Here is a 22,869-nt window from a genome sequence, read left to right as displayed (position 1 = left end):
TGTAGCTCCGCCCTGACAGGCGGGGTATAAGAACCGGTGCCATCCCAGCAGCCCTCATTTTGTACCGAAGCTGCTGGGGAATAGTTCTAGTCTATTAAAGCCTTCAGTTATGTTACTACCTCGTTTTAATAGTAATTGATCGTGAATCAATTTAATAGACTACTACTTAAGCTGAAAGGATGGATCTCCGAATCCAGCCGGAGTGTCTGCAACTCAGCCCCCACGCGGAGAACTCGGCGGCGATATTTAAAGCACTGGCTGGCGTGCTTTAAAGGCTACCTCGAGACGGCCGGAGGCACACCCTCAGGGGAGCAGAAACTGCATCTCCTGCACTCAAGGGTAAGCCCTGGGATCTACACCCTCATCGAGGAGGCTGAGGACTTTGATGCAGCGATCGAACTGTTAAAAAGGACATTATATCCACCCTGTAAATCAGGTCTACGCGCGTCACCTGCTTGCAACAAGACGGCAAAGCCCCGGGGAATCGTTGGAGCAGTTCTACCGCACGCTACTGGTGCTGGGCAGAAACTGTGGCTGCCCGCAAGTTTTGGCGAGCGAGCACACGGAACTTCTAATCCGGGATGCCTTCGTAGCAGGTATGAGCTCCTCAGAGATCCGCCAGCGGCTCTTAGAAAAAGACACCCTGGGACGTAGAGAGGCACAGGCCCTGGCAGGGTCCATGGACGTTGCCTCCAGAAACAGGCAATCCTATGTGCCCGACCGCGTGGCGGTCCCCTGGGCAGCGTGGCATCCCGCAGCGGCAGCCCCACAGACTTCCCCATGTCCCAGCAGGCCTGCGCTGTAAGACGGCCCACTAACTCCGTTGGGCCCCGTTGCTTCTTCTGCGGGCAGGCAAAGCACCCCCGCCAGTGCCGCCCGGCCCGCACCTCCACCTGTAAAGGGTGTGGCAAGAAGGCCATTTTGTGGGGGTCTGCCAAACACGAGCGGTGGCCGCGGTCTCCAGTGGCGACTCCGGACCGCCGCAACAATCTTCTCTTCGGGCCCCAGGCGGCCAGCATTCACCGCCACCCCCCTATCCTACGGCCACGTGCGGCCCACGGACGCGGCCATCTTGTTCCTCGGACACCACGCTGGACGGATGGGCACCGCCATTTTGTCCATCCCCGAACACCATGTGCGACCCATGGGAGACGCCATCTTGGATGGGGCCCCAGGACCCCAGCACAGCCGACTACACGCTGCCTGATCAAAACCCGCAACTACTTCATCTGGCCTCGGTGACTCTGGACCAAAATCGATCTCGGACACTCTCAACAGCAACGACGACGGTCTTCATCAACGGCCACGAGACGTCCTGCCTGATCGATTCTGGTAGCACGGAGAGCTTTATACACCCCAACATGGTAAGGCGCTGTTCACTTGTTACCCACCCTGTAAACCAAAGAAACTCCCTGGCCTCCGGGTCACACTCGATGGAGGTAAAGGGGCTCTGCCTAGCAAACCTCACGGTCCAAGGCAGGAAATTCAACAATTTCCACCGTTATGTCCTGCCGCACCTCTGCGCGGCTGGGGTTGGATTTCCAATGTAACTTGCATAGCCTGACCTTCAGATTCGGCGGCCCAATACCCACCCCCTTACGGTCTGCGGCCTCGCGACCCTCAAGGTCGACCCGCCTTCCCTGTTTGCGAACCTCACCCCGGATTGCAAACCCGTCGCACCAGAAGCAGACGGTACAGTGCCCAGGACCGGACTTTCATTAGGTCAGAGGTCCAAAGTCTACTGAGGGAAGGGGTCATGAAGCTAGCAACAGTCCCTGGAGAGCCCAAGTAGTGGTGGTAAAGACCAGGGAGAAACATAGGATAGTCATTGACTACAGTCAGACCATCAACAGGTTTACGCAGCTGGACGTGTACCCTCTCCCCCACATATCAGTTGGAGCTTCAGCTGGAGCGGAGTGCAGAGGCTGCTGGTGAGGACTGAAATCCTAAAGTAATTTACCTTTACAGGAGCAGATCTTGGAGTTTCAGCGGGAACGCAGAGGCAGCTGGAGGGTGAGTATTTAGGTAAAACACTTACCTGCTCCCGTTTTTTTGGTCCCTCTCTGCTGTTTTTTTTTAAATTTTAGTGTTTAAGGCGGGAACAGGAAGTTCGACCCGCGGACTTCTGGGAAGTCCCTCACCAATAAATTCTGGTGGAGAGGAAACCCGAGACACTACACGGGTAGTGTCTCCCACCCGCCCTCCTCCTCTAACCTAATAATAAAACCCATTGGTGTGAGGGAAGTACCATATTTTATTATTATTTATATATATATATTTTTTTTAAATTTAATTTAGTTGTTAGCCAGATCTTGGTAGAAAGTTAGAGGGATGGCAGGGAAGGGAGTGCAATGTTCCTCCTGCAGGATGTTTGAGGTGAGGGATGCCGTTAGTGTCCCTGCTGATTTTACCTGCAGGAAGTGCTGCCATCTCCAGCTCCTCCAAGACCGAGTTAGGGAACTGGAGCTGGAGTTGGAAGAACTTCGGATCATTCGGGAGGCAGAGGGGGTCATAGATAGCAGCTTTAGGGAATTAGTTACACCAAAGATTGGAGATAGATGGGTAACTGTAAGAGGGACTGGGAAGAAGCAGTCAGTGCAGGGATCCCCTGCGGTCGTTCCCCTGAGAAATGAGTATACCGCTTTGGATACTTGTTGGGGGGGGAAAACTTACCAGGGGCAAGCCATGGGGTACAGGCCTCTGGCACGGAGTCTGTCCCTGTTGCTCAGAAGGGAAGGGGGGAGAGGAGCAGAGCATTAGTAATTGGGGACTCGATAGTCAGGGGCACAGATAGGAGATTTTGTGGGAGCGTGAGAGACTCACGTTTGGTATGTTGCCTCCCAGGTGCAAGGGTACGTGATGTCTCGGATCGTGTTTTCCGGGTCCTTAAGGGGGAGGGGGAGCAGCCCCAAGTCGTGGTCCACATTGGCACTAACGACATAGGTAGGAAAGGGGACAAGGATGTCAGGCAGGCTTTCAGGGAGCTAGGATGGAAGCTCAGAACTAGAACAAACAGAGTTGTTATCTCTGGGTTGTTGCCCGTGCCACGTGATAGTGAGATGAGGAATAGGGAGAGAGAGCAATTAAACACGTGGCTACAGGGATGGTGCAGGCGGGAGGGATTCAGATTTCTGGATAACTGGGGCTCTTTCTGGGGAAGGTGGGACCTCTACAGACAGGATGGTCTACATCGGAACCTGAGGGGCACAAATATCCTGGGGGGGAGATTTGTTAGTGCTCTTTGGTGGGGTTTAAACTAATGCAGCAGGGGCATGGGAACCTGGATTGTAGTTTTAGGGTAAGGGAGAATGAGAGTATAGAGGTCAGGAGCACAGATTTGACCTCGCAGGAGGGGGCCAGTGTTCAGGTAGGTGGTTTGAAATGTGTCTATTTCAATGCCAGGCGTATACAAAATAAGGTAGGGGAACTGGCAGCATGGGTTGGTACCTGGGACTTCGATGTTGTGGCCATTTCGGAGACATGGATAGAGCAGGGACAGGAATGGATGTTGCTGGTTCCGGGGTTTAAGTGTTTTAGTAAGCTCAGAGAAGGAGGCAAAAGAGGGGGAGGTGTGGCGCTGCTAGTCAAGAGCAGTATTACGTTGGCGGAGAGGATGCTAGATTGGGACTCATCTTCCAAAGTAGTATGGGCTGAGGTTAGAAACAGGAAAGGAGAGGTCACCCTGTTGGGAGTTTTCTATAGGCCTCCAAATAGTTCGAGGGATGTAGAGGAAAGGATGGCGAGGGTGATCCTGGATAAGAGCGAAAGTAACAGGGTAGTTATTATGGGAGACTTTAACTTTCCAAATATTGACTGGAAAAGATATAGTTAGAGTACATTAGATGGGTCGTTTTTTGTACAGTGTGTGCAGGAGGGTTTCCTGACACAATATGTTGACAGGCCAACAAGAGGCGAGGCGAGGCCACGTTGGATTTGGTTTTGGGTAATGAACCAGGCCAGGTGTTGGATTTGGAGGTAGGAGAGCACTTTGGGGACAGTGACCACAATTCGGTGACGTTTACGTTAATGATGGAAAGGGATAAGTATACACCGCAGGGCAAGAGTTATAGCTGGGGGAAGGGCGATTATGATGCCATTCAACGTGACTTGGGGGGGGATAAGGTGGAGAAGTAGGCTGCAAGTGTTGGGCACACTGGATAAGTGGGGCTTGTTCAAGGATCAGCTACTGCGTGTTCTTGATAAGTATGTACCGGTCAGGCAGGGAGGAAGGCGTAGAGCGAGGGAACCGTGGTTTACCAAAGAAGTGGAATCTCTTGTTAAGAGGAAGAAGGAGGCCTATGTGAAGATGAGGTGTGACGTTTCAGTTGGGGCGATGGATAGTTACAAGGTAGCGAGGAAGGATCTAAAGAGAGAGCTAAGACGAGCAAGAAGGGGACATGAGAAGTATTTGGCAGGTAGGATCAAGGAAAACCCAAAAGCTTTCTATAGGTATGTCAGGAATAAGCGAATGACTAGGGAAAGAGTAGGACCAGTCAAGGACAGGGATGGGAAGTTGTGCGTGGAGTCTGAAGAGATAGGAGATACTAAATGAATATTTTTCGTCAGTATTCACTCAGGAAAAAGAGAATGTTGTGGAGGAGATTGCTGAGACCCAGGCTATTAGAATAGATGGCATTGAGGTACGTAGGGAAGAGGTGTTGGCAATTCTGGACAGGCTGAAAATAGATAAGTCCCCGGGGCCTGATGGGATTTATCCTAGGATTCTCTGGGAAGCCAGGGAAGAGATTGCTGGACCTTTGGCTTTGATTTTTATGTCATCATTGGCTACAGGAATAGTGCCAGAGGACTGGAGGATAGCAATTGTGGTCCCTTTGTTCAAAAAGGGGAGCAGGGACAACCCCGGCAACTATAGACCGGTGAGCCTCACGTCTGTAGTGGGTAAAGTCTTGGAGGGGATTATAAGAGACAAGATTTACAATCATCTAGATAGGAATAATATGATCAGGGATAGTCAGCATGGCTTTGTGAAGGGTAGGTCATGTCTCACAAACCTTATCGAGTTCTTTGAGAAGGTGACTGAACAGGTAGACGAGGGTAGAGCAGTTGATGTGGTGTATATGGATTTCAGTAAAGCGTTTGATAAGGTTCCCCACGGTAGGCTATTGCAGAAAATACGGAGGCTGGGGATTGAGGGAGATTTAGAGATGTGGATCAGAAATTGGCTAGCTGAAAGAAGACAGAGGGTGGTGGTTGATGGGAAATGTTCAGAATGGAGTTCAGTTACAAGTGGCGTACCACAAGGATCTGTCCCGGGGCCGTTGCTGTTTGTCATTTTTATCAATGACCTAGAGGAGGGCGCAGAAGGGTGGGTGAGTAAATTTGCAGACGATACTAAAGTCGGTGGTGTTGTCGACAGTGTGGAAGGATGTAGCAGGTTACAGAGGGATATAGATAAGCTGCAGAGCTGGGCTGAGAGGTGGCAAATGGAGTTTAATGTAGAGAAGTGTGAGGTGATTCACTTTGGAAGGAATAACAGGAATGCGGAATATTTGGCTAATGGTAAAGTTCTTGGAAGTGTGGATGAGCAGAGGGATCTAGGTGTCCATGTACATAGATCCCTGAAAGTTGCCACCCAGGTTGATAGGGTTGTGAAGAAGGCCTATGGAGTGTTGGCCTTTATTGGTAGAGGGATTGAGTTCCGGAGTCAGGAGGTCATGTTGCAGCTGTACAAACCTCTGGTACGGCCGCATTTGGAGTATTGCGTACAGTTCTGGTCACCGCATTATAGGAAGGACGTGGAGGCTTTGGAGCGGGTGCAGAGGAGATTTACCAGGATGTTGCCTGGTATGGAGGGAAAATCTTATGAGGAAAGGCTGATGGACTTGAGGTTGTTTTCGTTGGAGAGAAGGTTAAGAGGAGACTTAATAGAGGCATACAAAATGATCAGGGGGTTAGAAAGGGTGGACAGTGAGAGCCTTCTCCCGCGGATGGAAATGGCTGGCACGAGGGGACATAGCTTTAAACTGAGGGGTAATAGATATAGGACAGAGGTCAGAGGTAGGTTCTTTACGCAAAGAGTAGTGAGGCCGTGGAATGCCCTACCTGCAACAGTAGTGAACTCGCCAACATTGAGGGCATTTAAAAGTTTATTGGATAAACATATGGATGATAATGGCATAGTGTAGGTTAGATGGCTTTTGTTTTGGTGCAACATCGTGGGCCGAAGGGCCTGTACTGCGCTGTATCATTCTATGTTCTATATCCGACCTGGTAAACAGGATCGTGCAATATAAGGTCTTCTCCACGGTGGATCTCAAGTCCGCCTGCCATCAACTACCCCTCCGTACTAGTGACCGCAAATAGACTGCCTTCGAAGCAGATGGGCGGCTCTATCATTTTTTAAGGGTTCCCTTTGGTGTCACTAACTCAGTCTTCCAACGGGAGATGGACCGAATGGTTGACCAGTACAGCTTGCGCGCAACGTTTCCGTATCTTGATACCGTCACCATCTGCGGCCATGACCAGCAGGACCACAACACTAACCTCTGGAAATTTCTCCAGACCGCTAAAATCCTTAACTTAAAGTATAATAAGGATAAGTGCGTATTTAGCACCGACTGTCTAGCCATTCTCGGCTACGTAGTGCGAAATGGAGTTATAGGCCCCGACCCTGAATGCATGCGCTCCCTCATGGAGTTCCCCCTCCCTCACTGCCCCAAGGCCCTGAAGCGCTGCCTCGGGTTTTTCAGTTATTACGCCCAGTGTGTCCCTAACTACGCAGACAAAGCCCGTCCCCTAATCCAGTCCACAACCTTCCCCTTGTCGATGGAGGCCCACCAGGCCTTCAGCCGCATCAAAGCAGACATTGCAAAGGCCACGATGCGTGCCATCGACGAGTCCCTCCCCTTCCAGGTCGAGGGCGACACGTCCGACGTAGCTCTGGCCGCCAACCTCAACCGAGCGGGCAGACCAGTGGCCTTCTTCTCCCGTATCCTCCATGCTTCCGAAATTCGCCATTCCTCGGTCGAAAAAGAGGCACAAGGCATAGTGGAAGCTGTGCAACATTGGAGGCATTACCTGGCCAGCAGGAGATTCACTCTCCTCACTGACCAATGGTCGGTGGCGTTCATGTTTGATAATGCACAGCAAGGCAAGATAAAAAACAACAAGATCTTGCAGTGGAGGATAGAACTCTCCACCTACAACTACGAGATCTTGTATCGTCCCGGGAAGCTAAACGAGCCTCCTGATGCCCTGTCCCACGGCACATGTGCCACCGCACAAGTGGACAGCCTCAGAACCCTCCACGAGAAACTCTGCCACCCGGGGGTCACTCGCTTTTTCCACTTTGTTAAGACCCGCAACCTGCCCTACTCCATCGAGGAGGTCAGGACAGCCACCAGGAGGGCGCACCTGATAAAGGCTTCCCGTCCCTTTGAACGCCTCAGCATGGACTTCAGAGACCCCCTCCCCTCCACCGACTGCAACACGTACTTCCTGAACGTGATTGACGAGTACTCCTGGTTCCCATTCGACATCCCCTGCCCAGACATGACCGCAACCACCATCATCAAGGCCCTCCAGGGTATCTTTACACTGTTCGGTTTCCCCGCGTACATACACAGTGATAGGGGGTCCTGCTTTATGGAGCGACGAACTGCGTCAATTCCTGCTCAACAGAGGCATCGCCTCAAGCAGGGCGACCAGTTACAACCCCCGGGGAAATGGGCAGGTAGAGAGGGAGAACGGAACGATCTGGAAGAGCGTCCTACTGGCCCTACGGTCCAGGGCCCTCCCAGTCTCCCACTGGCAAGAAGTCCTCCCGGAGGCCGTCCGCGCCATCCGGTCACTGCTCTGTACAACCACCAACCAGACACCTCACTAACGTCTCCTTGTTTTCCCCAGGAAGTCCTCCTCCGGGACCTCGCTCCCGACTTGGCTAGCAACACCCAGACACATCCTGCTCCAAAAACACGTGCGGGCGCACAAGTCGGACCCGTTGGTCGAGAGGGTCCACCTGTGCACGCTAGCCCCCAGTACGCCTACGTGGCGTTCCTTGACGGCCGGCAAGATACGGTCTCCCTACGGGACCTGGCGCCCGCCGGAATCCCACGCACACCCGAACCACCACCACCACCCCCCCCCCTACACAGAACCGCACAGGAGGGTCAGTCCTCCCACCGCCCCTGCCTAGGCCCTCCCACCCACCGACGCCCCCTACAGGCACTTCCCTCTCTTGTCAACCATTTGCCCCACCAGCGCCGTCTAGGGGTGATGAAGCTGCCATGGAGGCCGAAGCCACGCTCCCGGAGTCGCAGGCGCCAGGACCCCCCCACCAGAATCACCACCAAAGCTCAGACGATCCAGGAGGACGACCAGGCCACCCGACCGACTGATTGCTTCAGTATAACCGATCTGTAACTGTAAATAAACACTGAATGTATATATCTTCCATGATTGTAAATATTCTCTACAACCCTGTAAGGAGGTATCACGGTACCTCCATATCTGATCATAGCATGTTAAATGCAATTGTAACCACTGGCCACCACCCCCGCCGGACTCATTTTTAACAGGGGGTGAATGTGGTATTATCAGGTATTGCAGTACCCGAGAGTCTGAAGACCATTGGTTAAACCTTGGAGTTTCCCATTGGCTGTTTTGTATGTAGCTCCGCCCTGACAGGCAGGGTATAAGAAACAGCAGCCCTCATTCTGTACCGAAGCTGCTGGGGAATAGTTCTAGTCTATTAAAGCCTTCAGTTATGTTACTATCTCGTTTTAATAGTAATTGATCATGCATCAGAGAGTAATTACTCCAGCTCCAGCCATAAGCGGCGGCGAGGGCCCTAGCCTAAGAAGAACCATCAAGGCACCCAACAACTGGGCACTCCGGCACAAGGGAATTCTCCCTCCTCAACAACAATAATCAGTCCCACCACAGCATGCCCCAAAACTAACCACTGTGTTCCGAGAGCTCAGGAGAGGAGTAAAGAGAGAGGCCCAAGCGGAGGAAAGAAAAACTCAACCTCAGCAGGAATCAGAAGGAACACAGTCCTCCCCAGGATACACCTCTGCCTTTACAGATTCTTAAATTCAAAGAACATTTGAACAAATCCAAAAGAAAACCCCCAAACAAATTAGCTCTAACTGGGGGGCTATCCTCAACCTCGGTGAAGACTGAACTAACACTACCAGGTTCATCCACCCATCCTTCACCCCATCCTGGTTCCATTCATAAACAAGATAGGGGGGGATTTAAAAAAACTCTCCTCCCCCAACCATAAAACACAATAATCAGAAGCTGTAAAACTGTGCACAAATCACATTTCCCATAATTGACTCAATATGATTTTGCTAGAACAGGATAATCAACGACACAGGCCATCACGCTCACATTTCGTACTTCCCTACAGAAAAAAAAGACAGCAACAAAATCAACAACACAATAAACAGAGATTATGTTCATGAATGTAGAAGAACTGAAGGGTATATTGCAGAATAAAGACATCTTCCATGTTGCGTGAGAATGCAAAGGATAAAACAGGATCAACAAGCACTCTTCAGGATCTCTCAAGGATTCCAATGATCAAAGCACAAGACATCATCACTTCCACCATGCCATCGCTCCAACGCCAAGGCATTCCACAGCCTTGGCCCTGGCTACAGGACATGATTCTACCCAATCAGCTATTTCCAACCCCTGATGACAAGCATCGAGAATAGGACGATGTAGGAACAGTGATCGGTGGGCCCTATCGACTCCTGGTCTCGAAGACAGGATACGTTGTGCTCCATTGAATCTGATGCACCCAGATTGCCAAAGAATGGCAGCCAATTTTCAAACGCAAATCAGGAATTTGTCTCCCACCTCTCGCTAGGGACCAGGCTCAGGGGCACACTCCACCCGGACGATCCCCGATCGCCTGATCCAGTCGGGATAGAAGGCGCATCATGCAGCAGGATTTCGATGACACAAAGGCAGCCCCCAACCAGGGGCAGTACTCTGAGTGCAAGACCCTTCTCATGCGCCTTCACCGCTCTTCTCAAAGTACGCCGTGATAATTCAAAGTGAGCTCGAACGACTTGCACCGCAGAGCAGAGATCCTCAGCCAAGAGAACATCTTCGATGGCAGCCATCATCCAGGTGCACACAGCACAGCCAATGAGAGTGCCCGCTCAGCAGGAACTGCACCACTGCAAGCTGAGCCCCACCTCACTCCGACCGGCACAAACAAACGAGGATTTTACATTTTATCTCAGCTCTTTTATTTTGAATTAGAATTCCTACAGTGCAGAAGGAGGCCATTCGACCCATCGAGTCTACACCGACCCTCTGAAAGAGCACCCGACCTCAGCCCATTCTCCTGCAACCCAACCTAACCTACATAATCTTTATCAATTTAGCATGGCCAAACCACCTAACCCGCACTTCTTTGGAATGTGGGATGAAACTGGAGCACCCGGAGAAAACCTACGCAGACACAGGGAGAAAGTGCAAACTGCACAAGTCACCCCCAAGGCCGGAATTGAACCCGGTCTCTGGTGTTGTGGGGCAGCAGTACTAACCACTGTGCCTTTCTCGTAAATGAAAACACAATCAGGAACTTCCAGGGTCATAGCGCAAATAACGCAGCCCAAGGAAAAACAAACCTGAAATGAGCAGCAGGATGAAATAAAGGATCAACACACAACTGCTCAAATCTTTTCTTATTGGGCTCAGGGTCTAGTTTTCCCTCACGTCTTTTTTCTACATTAAATGTGCTATATAAATGCAAGTTGTTTCCGTTGCTGTTGAATAAAACTGAGGAGCCCTTTTAAAATGTGACAAATGATTCAGAAACTAATTTAAAATCTGGTTATTAAATTGTAGCAGGATTGCACTTTTAAGTGCTTCATCAGCAGATCAGTTTTAACTTCTACTTTCCAATTCCTCACTCTGGGTGAACTGAAACAGAAGCTAACAAAAATAAAATGAGTCCCAACACAAGACTTTGGGTCACTTACTGCATCAACGTCTTCGTTCTTACAATAGATCTCATGACCTTTGGCTCGGATTTCATCTCTTTGTTGGTCAACGACCTCTTTCAGCTTTAGCATTACTTCCCGTTCCTTCTTGGATAAGTTGTCTGATAAAAGAAAGGCCGTCAGCAAAATCTGTCCTTTCACCAAAACAGTACAAAGTTCTGATGAATTTACTCCAAATAAGATCCTGTAAAACTATGGTTGAAATCCTAGAACACACAGGTCAGATCTAATCCCAGTCAAGCCCTGGCAGGATACATACAGATACGATAGGAGGCAGAGATAATAACAATATTACTCACAATTTGCAACATTTAAATTTGCCTCCTCAACTGCAACCGTGTGAAGGCAAGCCATGTCTGAACAAATGTATTTCTTCAGGCGCTGTTAAATTCAACTGGAGATTGTGACACCACAGTGAAGTATCCTGCCATAGTTACAAGCTCCAATTCAACAGCCCTGCTCTGTGCCTATCTGCCCTCTACTGTGTAACAACATTTGACACAGGAATGTGTTATCAGTGACATAGTGGCCACAATGTTATTGCTTTCGACTCTAAAGCTGGGAGATCAGAGTTTGAATTCCAGCCTCCATCGGCATTCACAATTGGACTCTTCTGGCCAATTTCTGGCAATCGGCAGACATCATTATCGAAGCAAGGTAATTAGAACAGGATTGGGAGGAGGAGGCATGACTGCCTTCACTGCTCAAGGACACTTCCTGACACACAAAACAAAAGAGAAACAGTACTGACACAGCACTGACCCCATCAGTGAAAGCACTATCTTTTAGTCGGTTGATAGGGGGAAAATTCTATCTCGGGGATGGATAAAGCTGTGAATTTTCATGCCCAAATTGTGTTACAATTGGATGAATTCTCCTAACGATAATGATGGGTCACACATTCTCGGGCAGTGCAACAACACACTGATGCTCAAAAATGTGTTCAGATTTGGACTTCCGGGTGCGGCAATGACCAGCTGAGTCGCACGTTTCGGCACCTCCCGTTGGAACGGACTTTTGGGCTCTTGATAGGAGCCCCAACGGCAATTTAAACGGCCAAAATCACTGTGCGGTAAACTAGAAGGGAATCCCCCCGGATACACATGGAAAAAGGAGAGGATAGCGGCCGGATTGCAGAAGATCCTCTGGAGCAGCAGCAAGGAAGGGAAGCTCGAAGCAAGATGGCGTCGGAAGGTGGCCGTTTGTTATGGGGCCCGGAGCAACAAGAGTTCCTGCGGCGCTGTGTGGAAGAGCTGAAGAAGGAGTTGAAGAAGGAGGTACTGGCCCCGATATTACAGGAATTGAAGGGCTAAAGGAGGAGCAGAGGACCCAGGAGCTGGAGCTTCGGGTCATGAAGGCAAAGACTGCTGAAAACGAAGATGAAATACAGGGCCTGGTGGTGAAGACAGAGACGCACGAGGCACAGCACAAAAGGTGTGTGGAGAGGTTGGAAGCACTGGAGAATAATTTGAGGAGGAAGAATTTAAGAGTCCTGGGTCTTCCCGAAGGCGCAGAGGGGGCGGACGCCGGGGCATATGTAAGCACGATGCTTCACTCGCTAATGGGATCGGAGGACCCGACGGGCCCCTTGGAGGTGGAGGGAGCCTATCGAGTTCTGGCGCGAAGACCAAAGGCTGGAGAAATACCTCGAGCTATAGTGGTGAGGTTTCTCCGCTACAACGACAGAGAGACAGTCCTCAGATGGGCGAAGAAAACTCGGAGCTGTAGGTGGGAGAACGCGGTGATCCACGTATACCAGGATTGGAGTGCGGAGGTGGCGAGAAGGAGGGCTAAGGCGGTGCTTCACAAAAAGAAGGTTCAATTTGGAATGTTGCAACCGGCGAGACTGTGGGTCACACATCAAGGGAAGCACCACTACTTTGAGACGGCAGAAGAGGCGTGGACATTCATTGTGGACGAGAAGCTGGAATAGTCTGGCGAGGGAAAGAGCTTCGGGGATAAAGTGGTGGGGTGACTATGTGGGGCGAGGAAGGGGAAGGGGGGGGGGGGGGGGGGGGGGGGGAGGGATGATTTTTCAATTTGTTAATTCTTCGACCCTGTAACTTTTCTCTCTTCCCCTCGTTGGGGGGGGGGGGGGGGGGGGGAGCATGAGGAACTGTGGGCGCCGGTGGGAAGGAAAGGGGAAGGAGAAGGGAAATGCGCCATTAGGGGCAGGGCCGAGTGGGAAACGCGGGCTTTGCTCCCGCGTTGTGGTAATTGTGGTGGGAACAGGGACGCAGGAAGGAGGGGGCCTCGCACAGTGAGGGGCCGAGGGAAAAGGGGGAAGCCAAGGTCAGCCATAGTTCGCTGACTTCTGGGAGCAACATGGGGGGTGCAACTACGCTCGAGGGGGATCTAGCGGGGGGGGGGGGGGGGGGGGGAAGTTAACTGGATTGCTGCTGCTAAGGAGAAGGGGAGCTGTTATGGGACGGGGTGGTCGAGACGGGGGGGGCACCGTCGGTGGGATACACATGTACGTGGGAACCGGGTGAGGAGCTGGGTTAAAAAAGGGGATGGCTAGTCGACAAGGGAGGGGGGGGTAAAGAGCCCCCCAACCCGGCTGATCATGTGGAACGTGAGAGGGCTGAACGGGCCGATTAAAAGGGCACGGGTACTCGCACACCTAAAAAAATTAAAGGCAGATGTGGTTATGTTGCAGGAGACACACTTGAAACTGATAGACCAGGTCAGACTACGTAAAGGATGGGTGGGGCAGGTGTTTCATTCGGGTTTAGATGCGAAGAATAGGGGGTTGGCTAGCTTAGTGGGGAAACGGGTACTGTTTGAGGCAAAGACCATAGTGGCGGATAGTGGGGGTAGATATGTGATGGTGAGTGGCAGATTGCAAGGGGAGGCGGTGGTTCTAGTGAACGTATACGCCCCGAACTGGGGTGATGCAAATTTTATGAGGCGTATGTTGGGGCGTATCCCGGACCTGGAGGCAGGAAAGTTGGTAACGGGGGGAGACTTCAATACGGTGCTTGATCCAGGGCTGGACCGGTCGAGGTCCAGGACCGGGAGGAGGCCGGCAGCGGCCAGGGTGCTCAAGGACTTCATGGAGCAGATGGGAGGAGTAGACCCCTGGAGACTTATTAGGCCTAGGAGTAAGGAGTTCTCATTTTTCTCCCATGTTCACAAGGTATATTCACGGATAGACTTTTTTGTCTTGGGAAGGGCACTGATTCCGAAGGTGGCAGGGACGGAGTATACGGCCATAGCCATTTCGGACCACGCTCCACATTGGGTAGACCTAGAGGTAGGAGAGGAAAAAGAACAGGACCCACTCTGGAGAATGGATATGGGCTTATTGGCGGATGAGGGGGTATGTCTAAGGGTGAGGGGGTGTATCGAAAGGTTCTTGGAGCTTAATGACAACGGAGAGGTTCAGGTGGGAGTGGTCTGGGAGGCATTGAAGGCAGTGGTTAGAGGGGAACTGATATCCATAAGGGCACATAAAGGGAAGCAAGAGGGTAAAGAAAGGGAGCGATTGTTGAGAGAACATCCGAGGGTGGACAGGCAATATGCAGAGGCACCGGAGGAAGGACTGTACAGGGAAAGACAAAGGTTACATGTGGAATTTGACCTGCTGACCACGGGTAAGGCAGAGGCACAGTGGAGGAGGGCACAGGGTGTACAGTATGAGTATGGAGAGAAGGCGAGTGGGCTACTGGCCCACCAATTGAGGAAGAGGGGAGCGGCGAGGGAGATAGGTGGGGTGAGAGATGAGGAGGGAGAGATGGAACGGGGAGCAGAGAGAGTGAACGGTGTGTTCAAGGCATTCTATGAGAGGTTATATAAGGCTCAGCCCCCGGAAGGGAAGGAGGGAATGATGTGTTTCCTGGATCAGCTGGAATTCCCGAAGGTGGAGGAGCAGGAGAGGGCGGGACTGGGAGCACAGATTGAGATGGAGGAGGTGGTAAAGGGGATTGGGAGCATGCAGGCGGGGAAGGCCCCGGGACCGGATGGGTTCCCGGTGGAATTTTATAGGAAATATATGGACCTACTGGCCCCGCTTTTGACGAGGACCTTTAATGAGGCCAGGGAAAGGGGGAAGTTGCCCCCGACTATGTCAGAGGCGATGATATCGCTACTTTTGAAGAAGGAAAAAGACCCGCTGCAGTGTGGGTCCTACAGGCCCATTTCCCTTTTGAACGTAGATGCTAAGCTCCTGGCCAAGGTGATGGCGGCGAGGATAGAGGATTGTGTCCCAGGGGTGGTCCATGAGGATCAAACTGGGTTTGTTAAGGGGAGACAGCTGAACACGAACATACGGAGGCTGCTAGGGGTGATGATGATGCCCCCACCAGAGGGGGAGGCGGAGATAGTGGTGGCGATGGACGCCGAGAAAGCATTCGACAGAGTGGAGTGGGATTATCTGTGGGAAGTGTTGAGGAGATTTGGCTTTGGAGAAGGGTTTATTGGATGGGTACAGCTGCTATATAGGGCCCTGGTGGCAAGTGTGGTCACGAACAGGCAGAGGTCGGACTACTTCCGTCTTTATAGAGGGACGAGGCAGGGGTGTCCCCTGTCTCCATTACTGTTTGCATTGGCAATTGAGCCCCTGGCCATAGCACTGATGGGCTCCAGGAAGTGGAGAGGAGAACTCAGGGTAGAGGATAGGTGTGGGAGATGCTCGAGGAGCCCAGCAAACCACACCCACATGTTTTGGTCATGCCCGGCACTGCAGGGGTTCTGGGTGGGGGTGGCGAATGTGCTTTCGAAGGTGGTGGGGGTCCAGGTCGAGCCAAGCTGGGGGGTGGCTATATTTGGGGTTACAGAAGAGCCGGGAGTGCAGGAGGCGAGAGAGGCTGATGTTTTGGCCTTTGCGTCCCTAGTAGCCCGGCGAAGGATATTGCTTATGTGGAAGGAAGGGTGGGTCCTCAGGGGTGTTTTTGTATAGATATTTGTACTTGGTTATGTATATTGGATTGTTTGATTTTATTATTTGGGAGAGCTATTATTTTTGTTATGGCAGTTGCCATTTAGTTTATATATTATTTATCTATTTGTTAAAAAACAGTCACTGTTATTTATATTGTTTTATTGTTGTAAAAAGGGAAAAACCTTTGTACGGTTTTGTTTGGCCGAAAAAATTTGAATAAAATATATATATTTTTTAAATGTGTTCAGATTTGCCAAATGCAGGGTCTCTGAACTGAAGTCTTCGAGACGAGCAAGTCACCAAAAATAAAGTGAAGAAACAAAATTTTAAAAACTCAACCCTGAATCATTCTTTTTCGGTTCAAGCTGTACAGTCAGGAGTCTGGGAGTAACTTGCCCGCCTGACTGTACAATCAACATCAGATGAAAAAAAGTGGAGAACCTAATTTAAAAAAAACAAATAAATTATACATTACATAGCCAGAACACAGCAGTACATATTTAGAGGCTTTGTAAAGCACTGTTCAGGTCTCACTTTACACAATTCTGGTCATTAGGCTTCAAAAAAGCCATACATGTTGGCTGGACAGCTGGTGCGTGATGCAGAACAATGCCAACAGCACGGGTTCAATTTCTGTACCAGCTGAGGTTATTCATAAAGCCCCGCTGTGGTGAATGTATTATACCAATAATCCACCACTGTATCAGTACCATGCTTTGCCTTTGTATTTGCATCTATGCTATGTTGTTGCCCTTGTGGGCTCCACCTATGGGCCATTGTATGGCATCATCCATAGGGGAACATGTATGGTCTCCGCCCATGGCTCCTACCCTTGAGGGGGGGGGGTATAAAAAGCAGTCGACCTGTAGGCGGCGCACAGTATTGTCTCAGTCGCAGGCAGGCACTGTTCCAAGTTGATTAAAGCCACGGTTTACCTTTACTCTTGTCTCGAGTGAATTGATGGTCGCATCACCCACCTTCTCAACTTTGCCCTTTGCCGGAGGTGTGGTGATCCTCCGGTTAAATCACCACCAGTCATTTGGCCCATAGAGTCTGCACTGACCCTCTGAAACAGCACCCTACCCAGGCCCACTCTCCCGCCCTATCCCTGTAATCCTACCTAACTTGCACATTTTGGACACTAAGCGGCAATTGTAGCATGGCCAATCCACTTAACCTGCATATCTTTGGACTGTGGGAGGAAACCGGAGCACCCAGAGGAAATCCACACAGACATGGGAAGAAATGTACAATCTCTACACAGTCACCCAAGGCTGGAATTGAACCTGGGTTCCTGGTGCTGTGATGTAGCAGTGCTAACCACTGTGCCTCTGTGATTAGAAATAGAGAAGGCATAAGTTTGTGGTTAGTGTTTCCCTGTTTTGTTTTAAAGAACTGTTTAACGTTTAATTGTAGAGCTATTTTTCTGTGATGTTAATGTGGTTAATCCTGTGTTAACAATAAAGTTTGTTCCAATGTAAAAGATCTCCACTGGTCAGTGGATTTACTCCTGGAGCAAAGTATCCTTTTGTCAGTTTCATCCAGTTTCCTAACATATGAGAGTCTGGTCTGGCACTGCAACATATGGAATCAGATCGTACAGCCTGGGAGTTTTCAAAATGTGCTTTAAATGATCGAATAGCCTTTTAATCGCCTTAAACGTATGCTTTCATATTCTAGAAAATCCCTTACAAACACAAGGTGCTATGCATGTCTGTTACTGATAAATAGGATAGAAAGCAACACCAGCGGGAGGTAGTGTGAACTACAAGTAATGTGAACAGAAATTGGATTTACCTTCCTGGGACTGAATTTCAACCAACTGGTTAACAAGATGCTGGTTTTCATCGGTCAGCTGTGAAATCTGCTTCTGCAATTCCTGGATTGGTTTGTGCCACAGGTTTTTTTTATGCTCCAGATCCTGAAATACACAACAGGTAAGTGAAATGTACATGCTGCATGATAGAAATCGCATGTTGGGAGACAGAGAGCAGTAGATTAAACTCAATCCTGGGACTTGCAACAACGAAAGCCACTCCCAGATAAAAATCTCCTCTTTGCTGGCTTTCGAGTGCAATCTTGAGGGAACACCTTAACGTTGACGTCCCTCTTCTCCCAATCACACATTATCTGATGTGAGCGTATACCACTGTTCATTTTGATATCTCAACGTCTTTGGATTCCCAACCCAATATTACGGGAGCGTCTTCACTACAAGGACCGCGACAGTTCAAGAAAAGGGCAACAATAAAATAAATGTTGATGTGCCAGCACTGCCCATGGACAAGATCTGTAAAAATCACAATCCAATTTCAACTGGGCACAAGGCTGAAGCACATCGGTCAGTCACTCAAAGGCCAGTCTGGGTTTATCACTGGCACAATTATCGTGCACGAGCCTCTGGCCTTGTGGCAACATTCCCAATGTGAATCCTGAAGGACCAGGATTCAAACCCCACTCTAAGCAGCCCCAGTGAGTAGGGCCAGGTGCTCAGACTCCAATTCTACCCATTATTATTGCCATTCAGTGTGATTCTCGTATCTGGAGAATGTTGGTGTGGGTTCCCACTCTACCCTCAACAAGTATGGGGTTAAGAGCCTATAAGAGGTGAAGAAGAAATGTATTTAAGGTGAAGCTAGATAAGCACCTAAAGGAGAAAGGAATACAAGTATATACTCAAAGTTACATGAAGCAGGGTAGGAGGATACGTATGAGCAGCATAAACGGATAGGGCTAAACGGCCTGTTCCGGTGTAACAAAACCCTCCTGCTATATAAAGGATTCACACTCTCGACTGGAATATAATGATGGTCATGACAATGGACAGAGCATTCACAATGTGGTCTAGACTTAATTAGCCTGCACTTCCTTCATATATAGTAATTGTATTCAGGTGCTGTGCACTAACTGTGGATTCACCGCTGTTCCTATAAATGGAAAATACTGAAACCATGGTTGTTGGATTAGGAAGTGTATGCTTTTAATGTGTATCGCTGTAAATAAAGTTTATAAAAGTGTAAAGATTGGCTCCAGTTCTACCCTTAACCACCTGACTTTCTGGCATATAACACACTACTCTGGACTTTTGCCAGAGTCCAGCAAACAGAAGGAGGCCCTTCACCCATTGAGTCTATGCCAGCTCTCTGTACAGCAAACCAGTCAGTCCCATTTCCCACTCTATACCCACAGACCTGCAGGTTTATTTCCCTCAAGTGCCCTCAATTTCCTTTTGAAATCATTAATTGCCTCTGCTGCCACCACCCTCATAGGCACCAAGTTTCCAATTGTTACCGCTTGCTGAATTGAAAAAATTCTCTCTCATTTGCCCATGTATTTCCTGCCCAAAATTTAATCTGTATCCCCCTACTCCTTGTTCCACCAGCGAATGGGAACATTTTTTTGTCTACCCAATTTAGAATTGTTATAATATTGCACACTTATCAGATTTCCCTTCAACTTCCTTTGATCCATGGAAAATAACCCTAGCTTTTCCAATCAAACATTGTGGTTAAAATCCCCCATCCCTGGAACCAGTCTGGCAAATCCCCTCTGCCCCCTCTCAAAGACCTCCACATCCTTCCTAAAGTACAGTGGCCAGAACTGCTGAACTAACCAGAACGTTTGAAAGCACAACTCCCCTGCATTTGTACTCCATACCTTCATTTATGAAGCCCTACATCCCAAATGTTTTGCTAACTATTCTTGCAACATGCTCTGCCATCCTGTGGATTCTAATGGTCCACAGGAATGCAAAGAGGTGGATGGTGTAAAATGGAAAGCTTCTTGGCGCCACGTTTTTTTCAATAAATTTAAAATACCCAATTCACTTTTTTCCACCACAATGAAGGGGCAATGTAGCGTTGCCAATCCACCTAACTCTGCACATCTTTGGATTGTGGGGGTGAGACCCATGCAGACACGGGGAAAATGTGTCAACTCCACACGGACAGTGATCTAACCCGGGTCCTCGGCGCCGTGAGGCAGCAGTGCTTACTAAAGTTTGAAATTGAACGCTAGCGGGGGATCTAGCGGGGGGGGGGGGGGGGGGGGGGGGATTACTGGGTTGCTGCTGCTGGGGAGAGGGGGGAGCTGGTATGGGAGGGGATGGGCGGGGGGGGCACCGCCTGGGGGAGATACAGCTGCGTGGGAACCGGGTGAGGAGCTGGAAAAAGGGGATGGCTAATCGACAAGGGGGGGGGGTAGGAAGCCCCCCAACCCGGCTGATCACGTGGAACGTGAGAGGGCTGAACGGGCCGATAAAGAGGGCACGGGTACTCGCACACCTTAAGAAACTTAAGGCAGATGTGGTTATGTTACAGGAAACGCACCTGAAACTGATAGACCAGGTTAGGCTACGCAAAGGATGGGTGGGGCAGGTGTTCCATTCGGGGCTAGATGCGAAAAACAGGGGGGTGGCTATATTAGTGGGGAAGCGGGTAATGTTCGAGGCAAAGACTATAGTGGCGGATAACGGGGGCAGATACGTGATGGTGAGTGGCAAACTACAGGGGGAGACGGTGGTTTTGGTAAACGTATATGCCCCGAACTGGGATGATGCCAATTTTATGAGGCGGATGCTAGGACGCATTCCAGACCTAGAGATGGGAAAGCTGATAATGGGGGAGATTTTAATACGGTGTTGGAACCAGGGCTGGATAGGTCGAAGTCCAGGACTGGAAGGAGGCCGGCAGCAGCCAAGGTACTTAAAGATTTTATGGAGCAGATGGGAGGTGTAGACCCTTGGAGATTTAGCAGACCTAGGAGTAAGGAGTTCTCGTTTTTCTCCTATGTCCATCAAGTCTACTCGCGAATAGACTTTTTTGTGCTGGGAAGGGCGTTGATCCCGAAGGTGAGGGGAACGGAGTATACAGCTATAGCCATTTCGGATCACGCTCCACACTGGGTGGACTTGGAGATAGGGGAGGAAACAGGAGGGCGCCCACCCTGGAGAATGGACATGGGACTAATGGCAGATGAGGGGGTGTGTCTAAGGGTGAGGGGGTGCATTGAAAAGTACTTGGAACTCAATGATAATGGGGAGGTCCAGGTGGGAGTGGTCTGGGAGGCATTGAAGGCGGTGGTTAGAGGGGAGCTGATATCAATAAGGGCACATAAAGGGAAGCAGGAGAGTAAGGAACGGGAGCGGTTGCTGCAAGAACTTTTGAGGGTGAACAGACAATATGCGGAAGCACCGGAGGAGGGACTGTACAGGGAAAGGCAAAGGCTACATGTAGAATTTGACTTGCTGACTACGGGCACTGCAGAGGCAAAATGGAGGAAGGCACAGGGTGTACAGTACGAATATGGGGAGAAGGCGAGCAGGTTGCTGGCACACCAATGTTGTATAGGCCCCCGATGGCGAGCGTGGTCACGAATGGACGGGGATCTGCATATTTTCGGCTCCATAGAGGGACAAGGCAGGGATGCCCTCTGTCCCCATTATTGTTTGCACTGGCGATTGAGCCCCTGGCGATAGCGTTGAGGGGTTCCAAGAAGTGGAGGGGAGTACTTAGAGGAGGAGAAGAGCACCGGGTATCTTTGTATGCGGACGATTTGCTACTATACGTGGCAGACTCGGCGGAGGGGATGCCAGAAATAATGCGGATACTTGGGGAGTTTGGGGATTTTTCAGGGTATAAATTGAACATGGGGAAAAGTGAGTTGTTTGTGGTGCATCCAGGGGAGCAGAGTAGAGAAATAGAGGACCTACCGTTGAGGAAGGTAACAAGGGACTTTCGTTACCTGGGGATCCAGATAGCCAAGAATTGGGGCACATTGCATCGGTTAAATTTAACGCGGTTGGTGGAATAAATGGAGGAGGATTTCAAGAGATGGGATATGGTATCCCTGTCACTGGCAGGGAGGGTGCAGGCAGTTAAGATGGTGGTCCTCCCGAGGTTCCTCTTTGTGTTTCAGTGCCTCCCGGTGGTGATCACGAAGGCTTTTTTAAAAAAGGATTGAAAAGAGCATCATGGGTTTTGTGTGGGCCGGGAAGACCCCGAGAGTGAGGAAGGGATTCTTACAGCGTAGCAGGGATAGGGGGGGGCTGGCACTACTGAGCCTAAGTGATTATTATTGGGCCGCTAATATTTCAATGGTGAGTAAGTGGATGGGAGAGGAGGAGGGAGCGGCGTGGAAGAGATTAGAGAGGGCGTCCTGTAGGGGGACTAGCCTACAGGCTATGGTGACAGCCCCATTGCCGTTCTCACCGAGGAACTACACCACAAGCCCGGTGGTGGTGGCTACACTGAAGATTTGGGGACAGTGGAGACGGCATAGGGGAAAGACTGGAGCCTTGGGGGGGGTCCCCGATAAGAAACAACCATAGGTTTGCCCCGGGGGGAATGGTTGGGGGATATGGAATGTGGCAAAGAGCAGGAATAACGCAACTGAAAGATCGGTTTGTGGATGGGAAGTTCGCGAGTCTGGGAGCATTGACCAAGAAATATGGGTTGCCCCAAGGGAATGCATTCAGGTATATGCAACTGAGGGCTTTTGCGAGGCAACAGGTGAGGGAATTCCCGCAGCTCCCGACACAAGAGGTGCAGGACAGAGTGATCTCAAAGACATGGGTGGGGGATGGTAAGGTGTCAGATATATATAGGGAAATGAGGGACGAAGGGGAGACTATGGTAGATGAACTAACAGGGAAATGGGAAGAAGAGCTGGGGGAGGAGATCGAGGAGGGGCTGTGGGCAGATGCCGTAAGCAGGGTAAACTCGTCCTCCTCGTGTGCCAGGCTAAGCCTGATTCAGTTTAAGGTATTACACAGGGCGCATATGACTGGAGCACGGCTCAGTAAATTTTTTGGGGTGGAGGATAGGTGTGCGAGGTGCTCGAGAAGCCCAGCGAATCATACCCATATGTTTTGGTCATGCCCGGCACTACAGGGGTTCTGGATGGGGGTGACAAAGGTGCTTTCAAAAGTAGTGGGGGTCCGGGTCGAACCAAGCTGGGGGTTGGCTATATTTGGGGTTGCACAAGAGCCAGGAGTGCAGG

General features: G+C 50.3%; 1 protein-coding gene across 6 annotated transcripts in view; it reads right to left on the bottom strand.

Moving 5' to 3' along the window:
- Positions 1–22,869, bottom strand: part of rilp (Rab interacting lysosomal protein) — a 74,466-nt gene that overhangs the window by 40,176 nt on the left and 11,421 nt on the right. For all 6 annotated transcript variants that reach the window (XM_072469519.1, XM_072469525.1, XM_072469521.1 and 3 more), the window contains exons 2-3: positions 17,668–17,791; positions 10,968–11,089 (exon numbers count right to left, since the gene is read on the bottom strand). In XM_072469519.1, the coding sequence (XP_072325620.1) occupies positions 10,968–11,089; positions 17,668–17,791 (246 nt within the window). The remainder of the gene's footprint in view (positions 1–10,967; positions 11,090–17,667; positions 17,792–22,869) is intronic.

Source organism: Scyliorhinus torazame, chromosome 12 (assembly GCF_047496885.1).
Source record: "Scyliorhinus torazame isolate Kashiwa2021f chromosome 12, sScyTor2.1, whole genome shotgun sequence".
NCBI classification, from domain to species: domain Eukaryota; kingdom Metazoa; phylum Chordata; class Chondrichthyes; order Carcharhiniformes; family Scyliorhinidae; genus Scyliorhinus; species Scyliorhinus torazame.
The sequence above is the reverse complement of the archived record's forward strand: the minus strand, read 5'-3'. Positions and strand labels throughout refer to the sequence as shown.